Raw genomic sequence first — 12,645 nt, 5'->3', positions numbered from 1 at the left:
CTTTCTGTAAAGAATTCATCTTCTTTGTCAAAACTGAAATCATCATCAGTATCTCTACAGCTGTCACTGTCTTCCACCTTGGGATCTTTGTTGTGTACCTACAAGAGAATAAACATTAATAATAGAAAAGCATATAATTTCTTATCTCATTGTTTCAACATCTGTGGTAGTTTTCTAAAACAGCATACTGCTGGTATACATAGTAGTAAATAGTTGCAAATGTATAAAAGTTTAAATATAAATAATATAATCTCATCCCTTACATCTTCCTCCTGCTAGCCATTTTTCATTTCCTGTGCAGTGTCCACTGTTAAATTTTCATCCTCTTGTTTTAAGTCCATCACCCTTGTAAGTTCTTTTTCATCTTCCTTTTGAAATGTAGGCATCTCTTGTGTAACTTCTTCCTCCTTTGCTCCTTCAATCTTTGGTGCATCTTCCTCTCCATCTTCCTCTTTTAGTGTTGTCTTCACCTCCTTTGAGTCCTCTTCCTTTACATCCACCTGCCCAAATTCTGTCTGTTTTTCAGATTCTTTCTTTCCGTCATCTGCTTTTAAATTTTCCTCGTCTTGTATGATGCCCTTTTCCTTAGTATGTTCTTTTTCTTCTTCCTTTTGAAAATCACTCATGTCTTGTGTAACTTCTTCTACTTGTGCACCTTCAATCTCTGGTGTATCTTCCTTTACATCTTCCTCCATTTGGACCTTTTCCACTTTTTCATCTTTGTATGCCCTTTTTAGTTGATACCTATTTGGGGATGTATTTGGTACACCCAAAACTCTGCAGAGTTCTACCCAGAACGTATGGTCTTGCAGAAGACATTGCCCCGTTTTCTGCTCAGATAATGACTCCTGAAGCTCTTGGATGTGTTTGAAAATATTCGCAAAAGATAGATATGTTTTTCTGGACTGTAAAAGCAAATTTTTTGTTTGACAAGTGTGTTTTATATGATAGTAGTTGGGAACATGTATAACAAGAATCAGGTGAAGTTTGCAGTAAACAGTTTGATTTTATTTATTTTTTAATGAAGTTCTACCGACACTAAACACCTACCACGCAACCTCATGTAGACGCGCAATACATTTTAAGCATAGATGGCGTGACCGCGTTTCCCCGAAGCGCAGACGGCGTGACCGCAGTCACAGCTCTCGTGTGAAAAGCAGAAGAGAGAAACCACAGAAGAAAGAAGATGTGAAAAGACGACAGCATTCTTTGTAACAGAGTTAAATTGACTGCTGCACTTATAAGAGACTCATTTTACCAACGGTGTAATAATAGAGTATCTAAAAAGTACATATAAAAAGGGAAATCTTCAGAGACTGCCTGCATTAACTGTGAAGAAGACCTGATAGCCTAACTGCAGGTTTGTGCTGATTTAGTTAGCTTTTTACTTAAATCAATTTATTTGCTGATTTTATTATTTCACATTAACTGCTTAGTACTGTAGAAAAATAAAATAATCATTTCTTATGCATTCACTCACACGATTTACCAGTTAAGCTTAAACACATAATTTAAAGGTTTCGCGTACATTTGAAGTGACTCTGTGTTTAATCAGATCATGTGTGCTTAGAAATAATGACAAATAAATGATTGAATGATTGACAGCTTACCGAGAAGCCAAAACGAAACAGAAAGAAAATGAGTGACAGAGGTATGTACATTTACAAGTACAGTACTGCATCAACCTAGATATAATCAGATATATAATAATCTTTTAAAATATCAGTAATCTCAATAATAAATCACATTTGTATCTTCATAGTACCTCTAATTTCAAAAGAAAATCGCAATTATTCATCAGGTAAGATTTCACTTCTCTTCACATCACGTTTTCAGATCATTTTATTGAATGTTGCTGTTCATCACTTTGTGTTTTATAAATTAGTCTGTTTTTTTTTATTTTAGTTATAGCTAATTTTTCTAACTTTATAGTATGGCTGAATTTTTATAATGTTAGCTTTACTGATGTTTAACTACTATTAATTGTGAGTAGCTCGGACAAGCATTTCAAACTATTTTTTAACACTGCGTATGTGTGTGTATGTGCACTGAGACCATATACTGACATTTATTTCAGAAAGTAGCTTTTGACATTTGTGTAGCAATTTGATCAAATGTAGCATCCATCTGTTACAACTGACATGCAATGTAATTTTAGCAAGACAATCCTTTGCTGTGAGACGGAGGACACTGAATCAGCCACAGCAACGTGGGAGGATACAGCAATCGACAGAAGACAGAAGTATATATTTCACATTTATTGATTTAGCAGACACTTTTATCCAGAGGGACTTACTTACAAATGAGGAACATCACAAGCAATATGTCATAAGAGGCATCTGTATTCACAGTACGTAAAGTTAAACTAGATTAGTTCATAAATTAAAAGTGAAAAACTGAAAATATGGAAAAGATGTAGCAAGGAGTCTTTTTAACAAAGTGACAATAAGTGACTTTGTTTATGGTTATGGGATAGTTAAATGCACGTGGGATTGAACAAGTTTATTTTAGTCAAGTTGATTTAAAACTTCAGATCTCAGTTTTAATTTATGTTTGTAATTATTTTTAAATGCTCTATTTAATCCCAAATATTATAATCTGATTCACAGGATCAGCTTCATCTAAACTCAGGATTGTTCTTGTGGGTAAAACTGGATCGGGAAAGAGTGCGACAGGAAACACCATCTTAGGTCGAGAGTGTTTTAGGGAGGCTGCTTCAGCAGTGTCAGTTACTAACACCTGTGAGAGTGGAGAAGTACTGATTGATGAAAGGAGCGTCTCAGTCATCGACACTCCAGGCCTGTGTGATACAACACGGTCAGAACAAGAAGTAAAGAATGAGATAGAGAGCTGTGTTGACATGTCTGCTCCTGGTCCTCATGCGTTTCTGCTGCTGATCAAAGTGGGGAGATTTACAGAAGAGGAGAAAAACACAGTGAAATGGATCCAGGAGAACTTTGGAGAAGAAGCTGCACGTTACACCATCATTCTCTTCACTCATGATGATGCACTATACGGGAAACCATTAGATGAGTATATCAATGAAAGTAATGATCTGAAGGCTCTTGTTGGTAAGTGTGGTGGCAGATTTCACTCATTCAACAATAGAAACACGGAGAACCGCTCTCAGGTCACTGAACTGCTGGAGAAGATTGAGGAGATGGTGGAAGAGAATGGAGGACTGCATTATACCAATGAGATGTACCAGAAGGCTCAGAGAAGGATACAAGATAGAGCACAGTTCTGTAAGTGACTGACTTTCTGTGTTTTTGAAACATAACCCTTACAGAAAGAAAATATATTTCCATTTATGATCAATATATTTAATGGTTTAAATATAGTCCTGCATCAGTCACTGTCTGATTCACTTCATTTTCTATTGATTACATTAAATTTAGTCTATGCGTGAATTACAATCAATCCTTTTATGTTGGCTTCGAGCATTAGTACCGGCGGGCGAGACCACAAACTGCAAGCATATCATCAAGCAAAGCGCGCGTTTCTCACAGCTCTCTCATACCCTGTGCAATGAATCCCGCGAATGTAATTTGCTTCAGCTTTTCCTAACTTTCCGAGCTTCACGCTCAACTTCAGTAGGAATGAATTAAAACGCTCGCTCTGCTCTGTGCCAGTGGACACGCACAAGCACACGCAGCGTCATCGCGCATCGGTTAAAAACTAAGCTCAGAATCAATCCAGAATCGTTGCATCTATGCATCGATTTTTTCTTATTGTCTATATGCACGCTTGTTTGTTGCTGTTGTGTTTTTGAGTAGGTGGTTTGTGCTCTATTAATTTGGACTGTTTCAATGCTCTCTGTGTTTGATTTACTAATGCCTGTAGTGTGGCGTTGGAGACGGTAGAGGACAAAAAGTTAAACGTTCAGCCTCGACTCTGTATCGTCATTACTAGTGTTAAGAGCTGTAAAGAGTACAAAATGAAACAAAACAATGCAAAGGCAAAATTAGAATTCATGAATATTTAATGGTATCCACGGTATAGCAAAATCTATATCATGGCACAACATCATACCGGTTGTCACTTTCATACCGGTAGCGCCCGCCCCTAACCAGTGTATATTAAACCTTTGACAAAATAAAATCGCGACATTCAAATCTGCGTTTGCGCTGAAAGCAGTTGTCATGTTATGGCTCCACTGAGCAGTTCGGTTCAGTTCAGTACAGTACAGTTTGGTACGGTTCAGTACAGTTCGGTACGATTCGGAACGGTACACCCTGATCAGGCTTGCGTTTCCACCGCCAACAGTACCCTTGATAGGCATGGTGTAGCCGGAAAGTAGCGATTTACATCATTCTCGCGCGAAGAAGAAAACGACCCAGTAAACAACAATGGAGGACATACAGCAGATCTTGCTCTTGCTTCTCAGCTTGAGGCTGTCTGTCACAAGAAGAAGACAAACTTTGCTTGCTGCACGCCAACATTCGGCGTTTCACAATATCAAGTACACAAAGTTCAGACGTCCATGCAGCAGCACCTACCAGCAAGCGTCAATAGCGGAGAAGCGGAGGAGAAAACCCACAAACTTTATTGTGTCATGAAATGTGGTTTTAAAAGTTTTTCAGGCGAGAATGTAGTTGTTTAAAGCTCAAATCTGTGGCTTATTTATAAAGATAGCGCCTATTTGAAAATTTGATCTGACGTTATCGGAGTTGTGAGATGCAGGGCCCAGTTTTTCAAAAAATGTACTCTGGATCAAATTTATCCGGATTTGAAAAACTCCCGTGTTTTGCTATCCAGGATCACCTGATCCATCTTACTTTTATGCCAGTTTTTAAAGGAACATTGGATTGGATCACTGTGATCCAAATAACAAATTTCAGGATTACCAAATCCTGTTTATCAGAGCCTTAAATGGAACCAACAGTGTAGCCTACTGACTTAGCAAGGAACAACAGGTAGGAAAAATACCGGTGGCCACAAATAGATTGTTTGTTTTAATTGTAAGAAACAGAAACACTGTAATAAACAGAAAAATTTTACATTCCTTATTTTGTTATAATGTTAAATAACAAACCAAAAACAATAATATCCAATAGTCAAAAATCATTTACAGGACAGATACCAGCTCTTTCCATCTCTGCCTTTAGGAGATGTATCTCCATCTGCACTTTTTTCTGCTGCAGTTGGGTAAGCAAGATTTGTTCTTTACCCAATTCAGTTTGTACTTCTGCTCTTTCGGTTTCCCATTTCAAGCAACTCATAGCTGTCACCATCCTGGTTTGTAGCTGAGGAACGTTTGCGTTTTCTTGTAGGAATGTTTGGACTGTCTTCATTACATCCACTTCCTCCTCAATCACTGTAGTTAAGTCCAGGACAAACATTTCCTCTGCAGGAGAATTTTGCTCGCATTCTTCTGAAGTCCTACTCTCTGTAATTGTGGCCTCTCCATCTGCTTCTATGCCTTTAATGCCATGCAGAGCCTCTGATTTTTCTCCTCCTATGATATCAAGGACCATATCAGTGAAATCACCCCTCTTATATGGCTTGTTCCCTGTTTGTGGGTTCTTGGCTTCAGTTAGGTCTTCCATCGCAACATAACTTGCTTTATGGTCCTCTTTTGGCCAGACCCTATGGCATTGACATGATTGGTTATGTCCTCCCAAATGTTGTGTTTTCCTTTTTTGGTCACTTCTCCACCCTTTGCTGAGCTGAAACCTCCTACTATCGAGGCAAAATTGGCCCGAACACCCTCCAGCAGTGCACAGGTTTCTGCCACAGTGAAATTAGGCCCTTTTGAGTCCATGGTTCCAACTCTTTGGTGTAGCCAACACCGATCTTAAAAGCCTTGAGCATAATTGCTTTGGCTTGTGCTCAATTAGGCTTACACCAATCAGCTCATTGCTGGTCAATGGGTGACACCATTTAAACACATCATGTCTTTGCACCCATTTCTCTTAGCCTACAGAGGCATCCACATGGCGGGTATTGTTCATCGTTACCGTAGAAGGAGGTACCGTCAAAGGGTGCATGCTGAGCGTGCCAAACCACTCTAGCAATACACATCAGAAGAACTGTATGCACGTTTTCGCTTTGGGAGAGATGACATTAAGTACATTGCAGATCTTGTCAGGCCAACACTCCAACACCAAACCCAAAGGAGTCATGCTTTATCTGTGGAGGAACAGTGCTTAATCGCTCTGCGCTTTTACGCATGTGGGACTTTCTACCAAGTAATTGGTGACAATATGGGAGTGAGAAAAGCAACTGTGAATAATGTGGTGAAGGCTATGTCAGTAGCACTGGACAGTCTGATCAATCAATTTGTTTCCTTTCCCAAGGATGACCAGACAGCTCAGACTAAGAACAAGTTTTTTTCAAATGGGGAACATGCCTAGCACTATTGGTGCTATTGATTGTAGAGACGGTTTCCGTGTCTCAACTACTTGCGAGTACAACCCAAGGTGGCATGCAACATAATCCTTGCCTGTATTGTTTTGCATAACATCGCCACCAGGCGTCATGTCCTTCTTGATGACAATTTTGATGGACCTGAGCCTGATGTAGAACCAGAACAGCTGCCAATGTTCTTACCTAATGAAGGACACACTGGGCATGCAATTAGAGATGCAATTGTGAGAGATTACTTTTAACTAGGCTACTGAATATATTTGTTGTTGTCATTGCCATTAATATACTGTGGAATTATAGAGCTGTGAGCAACAGTGACATTTATTTGACAGCTGATAGCTTTAAGATTTTTTTTGTTTGTTTGTTTGTTGTTGTTTACCATATCTCATTAGATGTGACGGTTCATATATGCTTCAAATATGAAGAAATGTATATATCATCAGTAAACACTGATTTTGTGATCATTCACTTAAAAAAAAAACTCTGATTTTATTTGGTTTGAAAAATCACACCCTTCTGATGGGATCAGGATAATCCTGTTTTTTTTTTTTTTTTGGATCAAATAGATCCCAAACCGAGTTCAAAGTTTTGAAAAACCCAAAGGGCAGGTTTGATCCAGATCAAATGTAAGATCGGATTACATGCTCTGATCTTAGTTCGGAATCCCTCTTTTGCTTTTGAAAAGCCCATTTCCAAGATTTGATCCAATATGTGATCCGAAATCCCACTGGATTACTTTTGAAAAACTGGGCCCACGTGATCACCGGGGAGGGTTGTTTTGTCTTATTTAATTTTATTATAGGCTACATGTAGGCTACATACAGTGAAGATAATCAGAGTACATATGCACATATTGCCTGAACCACACATTAACAGGTTTCATATTTTTTAAATGAAAACAAAAAGAAGCAGGGTTGTGTTTTAGATTTCGTTTTGTTATATAGCCTACATGAAGTGAAGATAATCAATGCACGCGTTGCCTGAACCACATTTGTGTGGCGCCTCTTGTGTTGTCATTCCCCTTGTAGCACGCGCAAGTGACGATTCTCTGTCAACCAATCAACGTTCTCCAGAGTGTAGCTCCACCCTTTTGGTACCTGTACTATTGGTACTATTGTGTTTGGTACCCCAACGAAAGGGTCCCAAAAAGGTGGTACGGTTCGGAATTAGGGTACCATTCACAACTTCTGACAATGGAAACGGCAAAAATTGCATACCGTACTGTACTGTACTGAACCGTACCGCTCAGTGGAAACGAGCCATTAGATATAGGCCTACAGCTTCACAAACAATCTTTTCAAACGCACAGAATCATTATTTCTGTTACAAATATTCCAATTATCACAGAAGTATACAAAAGTTTAGATGATGATGTCTACGTTACCAATCAAATAATAGCATATAAATAAATCACCTTTTGGAAAATGCTTCAAATAGGCTAACTAATATGTCGATTGCATTGTTACGCCACTAGATGGCAACAAATTACTGTTAAAACTGTATCGCTGAATCATTCTTTCAGAAACAAACGACAACTTTATGAATCCAGTTTGTGTTGAATTTGTGGTAACACTTTACAATAAGGTTCATTTGTTAACATTAGTTAATGTATTAACTACTATTTTTTATCGGTTGTTTACTATTTTTTTTCCTTATTATGAAAACTGAAAACACTACACTGGAAGCTCCTGTTTCAAACTGACAAAGTCTTCATTTACCTTTCTTTTTAAAATATCTCAGTAAATATCGTATTGTGGACTTTATATCAAGATATTATTGTATTCTGTGATTTTGATATCGTTACATACCTAATATCTTCTGATCTTGTATTCTAGCAGTCCATGGTTTCCTTTATGATTTATTTTCCAAGTCAACAAAGAATCACATTTCGTTCAGTCTTTCATCATAATCTTCTTGTGCAACAACATCTTCTCTTAACAACTTGTTTGTTGATACAGTACTGTACTTAAAGGCACAATATGTAGTATTTTTGGAATAAAATATCCAAAAACAACTAGAACAGGGTTATATATTTTGTTGACTTGTGTACTACGTTTTCCCAGTTGTTTCCAAGGATGTTTAAATCCACATAAATCAGTCATTTTTACATAGGACATGGACCGTGTCCATGCGTCACCTATCAATGACACCTGCATTACCCTCGATTTCCGGTTTTATTTTGTAGAAATCATGGAAACACCAAAGACACTTTAATTTTAATTTTTTTATTAGACAGGGAAACAACTGTTTGGAAACATTTACAGACAGAAAACTAATCATTGTTATCAATTGTTGTTATTGTTATTGTTTGAATCTCATTTTCTTGATTTACAGTTAGTACCATGGTTTTACCATGACTAATATCGATCTATCTTACTGCAGTGTGTAACAGTGTCTCACAGCAGCCGCCGAGTGAACGCACAGAGTAACGTTATAACATCATTTTCAACACAGTCAAATGTATCTAATATGGTAAACAGCACTGCTTTACCCCACATACACTTGACTGGAAGAAGTGGAAGTGGAGACAATCGCTCCAGTGGCCTCGTTCAGCTCCAACACTCTGCTTCATACTACAGTAACACTAATAATCTCACCCATGAACATGATTTCTGCCCAAGTCCCATTCCGATTCTTTTCCACTGGCTGTAGACGTGAAGACGCCATCTCCCATGATTCTGTGCTCAATCTCGACATCATCAAGCTACGCCTTTGTTTTGAATAGGCGACCTCTAGCGGCGAAAAACTACATAGTGTGCCTTTAATTACCACTTCTTCTATCTTACAAACACAGTCAAAACTAGCTTTGTGTTCTTCCACTGTGCCTCTGAACTTATTGCATATGCGTCAATTTATATATATATTATACAACCTGGCTGTTGAATGATTGAATCTGATTGGTTGATGACAGAGTATGTGAGCGGAGTGGGGTGATTTTGAACAAAGCGAGGAGGGGATTTTTTTAAAAAGTCGGAGCGTCGTGGTTTTCATTCGCTCTGTGAGCGCTCCACTACCGCTCCATCACGAGTATAATTCATGCCAACGGCCCATAATATAACTGCATTTTTAGCAAGAATTCACACATGAAACACATTTAGCTAGCTTGATACAGATGGATCACTCAAATCAGAAAGAATGTGGAGGTTATGATGACAGCGATGGACATGTGCGGGAGGTTATAGTTTTGTACCTTCTAAAAACAGCACATTAATATAGAACAGTGATTAAACTGACTTACTACCTGTGCATTAAACAGTTTTATTGCACACCTTCCAGCCAATCAGAATTGATTATTTAAAATATTAATGCCATAAACCAGAACAATACAATGCATATTCATTCAAAAGTAAAAATAAAAAAATAACTAAAGTAAAATATAATAAAACAGTGCCAGATGACAATAACAAAATTATAATAGACAAAAAGGAAAAGGGTGCCACTTTATACAACATCAGCAGCTTACAATGTTATAACCTCTAATTGCCCTTTTAATTGTGCAATTGAAAAAAAAGAAGAAGCTTGAAATCATTTTTAAAGTAAGAAAAATTTGGTTTGGAGTTGGTTTGGACCATTTAATTTTAGGAATATGAAACTTTCCCATTAATATTCACAATGAAGTATGCCTTATCTTTCACAATTCCACGATCATTGAAGGTTATTATTATGTCAAATCAACTCGGCTGCAAAGCTTTGTTGTATGTATGCAGTGGAAAAATGCAATGGTATTTTTGCAACGGTATTTTTGTATGTATGCAATGGAAAAATAATTGAAAGCATCCCAGCACGTTTTATTGGATATATTCTATGCATTATTTTAAAAGAGACTTCTTTTACTTTGTTATTAATATAAAATGTATCCTCTGTTCACCAAGCTTTACGCCAATTCACATCTCCAAACACAGAAGACAAGAAAAAGTGAGCTGGACAAAAAAAACAATGTTATTAAGTATATTTCTAATGTAGTTATTTGAGACTCTATTTTGTAAAATATTTTTATTAATAAATATTTTACCCTTGATATCGGTAAAATTTAGATCCTGTCTTTTAAATTTATTCGAAAAATTCTCTATATGCTAATAAATTTCCATCACTGTTTAAAAGCTGACTAACTAATATAATATTGCTTTAAAACCAGTGATCAAAAAAGAGAGATTTATTTTTGTATAGGATGTCTTTGTTGTTCCAAATATAATATCTCCTTGGTGAAAAATTATGCTTATATGTGAGTGTCCATGCCATGAGAGCTTGTTTAATGAAATTCTGCATGCTTAACTGGTGTTTTTTCAATTGAATAATTACACTTCAATAACAATGAGAGGTCGCCCAGTTGCTTAAATCAGTAGTTGGGAAAGCAGTTCAAAATGTGTCAATAACTCTTCACATATACGCTATAAATGACGTCACTGAACATGCGCAGTAAGAGCAAATATAAACCAAAGAAATATATTGAACGGTAAATTACTAATGAGCAAAAATAATTATTACACCAAATTTACATAAACATATGAAATATGGCTTTTACAATCAATATCTGGATTGTAATTGTTTTATCTGAAATTATGATTGACAGGGTCTGAGATACCGAGGATTGTGCTGCTGGGTAAAACTGGATCAGGAACGAGCAGTACAATAGAAATCATTGTGGGTCAAAAACGGAGAGATTCACCATATTGTGCTACTGAATCCTGTAAGCTACATAATGTACATGTGGATGGAAAGAGTATGAAAATAATCGACACTCCAGGATTGATTGATGCATCAGAGAAGAAGATGAAGGCTGAAAAAAAGAAGTTTGTCTTAATGTCTGATCCTGGTCCTGATGTGTTCCTGCTGGTGATCAAACTGGATACAATATTCACAGATGAGAAAAACACAGAGAAATGGATTCAGAAGAACATTGGAGAAGATGCTTTTCTTCACACCATCATTCTGTTCACTCACACTGATCATCTGAGGGGTAAATCAATAGATCAGTATATCAGTGAGAGAAAGTATCTTCAGTCACTGGTCAACAGCTGCGGTCGCAGATATATCTCATTCAACAATCACAATCAGGTCACAGAGCTGCTGAAGGTGATTGGAAACATGGCAGTGGGAAATGAAAGGAAGTTCTACACAAATGAAATGTTTCAAAAAATTGTGAAATGTACCAGGATGTATGAAAAAATTAAAAAAGTGGCAGCACAATCTGGAGTAGGAGCAGGAGCCATGGTTGCAGGAGGCATCGCCCTGGGAGTAACAGAGGTGGTTTTGGCACCAGTACTATTGATTGTAGGAGGTGCAGTGTTAATTTCTGCAGTCTTAGCTTGGAATCTACGTAAGAAATAGGATTCATACTTTTGTAAGATACTTTTGTGATTCTCAATGTTTGTGGATGAATCTATTGCACATTATAGGATTACAAGATCAGCTTTTGTACAGTTTCACCAATGTAATTGTGTAGTTTCTCATTTCCACCTAAGGACGGTTGTCATGCTTGTCATCATTAATGTGCATAATTATGTGATGGATTCTGCTGTGTAATGAATCAGATTGAGCTTTATTGCCAGGTATGTTGTTTACACATGAGGAATTTGTCTTGGTGACAGAAGCTTCTGTGCACAGACAGAATGACAGTGACAAGTCACAGATCATAAAAATGTATAAAAATTTAACAAATACACACAAAAATAATACAGAATATACAATACAAATATATAAAAATACACATTATACAAAATAGAAAATATGTGTATGTACAGTGTGTTGTATACAAATGTAAGGGAATATTACTAAGCATTATGGAGTTTTAAATAAATAGAAGTATAAATAGTGTTGTGTATCGCATGTTTATTGCTCATTGTGGGCATTAACTGTTCATGAGGCCTGAAGAAAGAAACTGTTCCTATGCCTGGATAACTCTGAACAAACATTTTACTGATGTTACTGGAAGAACATTTGCTCATAACGTTGAGAGAACCTTGTCAGAACGTTAGCTGAAGTTCTGAGAACATTCCCTTTGAGCTGGGATCTTACACGGATTCATTCAGTCATTTTAGAGTCTATAGTGCTGACATAAAATTAATTTCATAATTAATAGTTTCATAATTATAAGCATAATTTCTATTCTGAAGACGCGAACATCTATTAACGCCACTGGCCACGCCCCAGAATGTTGTTGTCACGTGGCCTCCGTTACTTTTCTCAGCATTTGTAGCAGAAACCAACGAAAATCGTAGGCTATGTGATTGCAGTGTAGGGATTTAACAAAAATAATGGCACCGCTGTCGCCGGACG

The 12,645-nt window shown here is 37.1% G+C and overlaps 1 protein-coding gene across 1 annotated transcript; it reads left to right on the top strand.

The window, feature by feature from the left end:
• The first annotated feature begins 1,166 nt into the window (after positions 1-1,166).
• On the top strand, positions 1,167-12,033 carry LOC127525559 (GTPase IMAP family member 8-like). The gene is made up of 6 exons (XM_051918185.1): positions 1,167-1,360; positions 1,606-1,651; positions 1,763-1,801; positions 2,159-2,242; positions 2,610-3,245; positions 10,940-12,033. The coding sequence occupies exons 2-6, from the start codon at positions 1,639-1,641 to the stop codon at positions 11,695-11,697; spliced, it is 1,530 nt and encodes a 509-aa protein (XP_051774145.1). The 5' UTR covers positions 1,167-1,360; positions 1,606-1,638; the 3' UTR covers positions 11,698-12,033.
• Positions 12,034-12,645: the final 612 nt, after the last annotated feature.

This window comes from Ctenopharyngodon idella, chromosome 13 (genome assembly GCF_019924925.1).
Source record: "Ctenopharyngodon idella isolate HZGC_01 chromosome 13, HZGC01, whole genome shotgun sequence".
Classification (NCBI taxonomy): Eukaryota; Metazoa; Chordata; class Actinopteri; order Cypriniformes; family Xenocyprididae; genus Ctenopharyngodon; species Ctenopharyngodon idella.
This window is presented reverse-complemented; position numbering and strand designations above follow the sequence as displayed.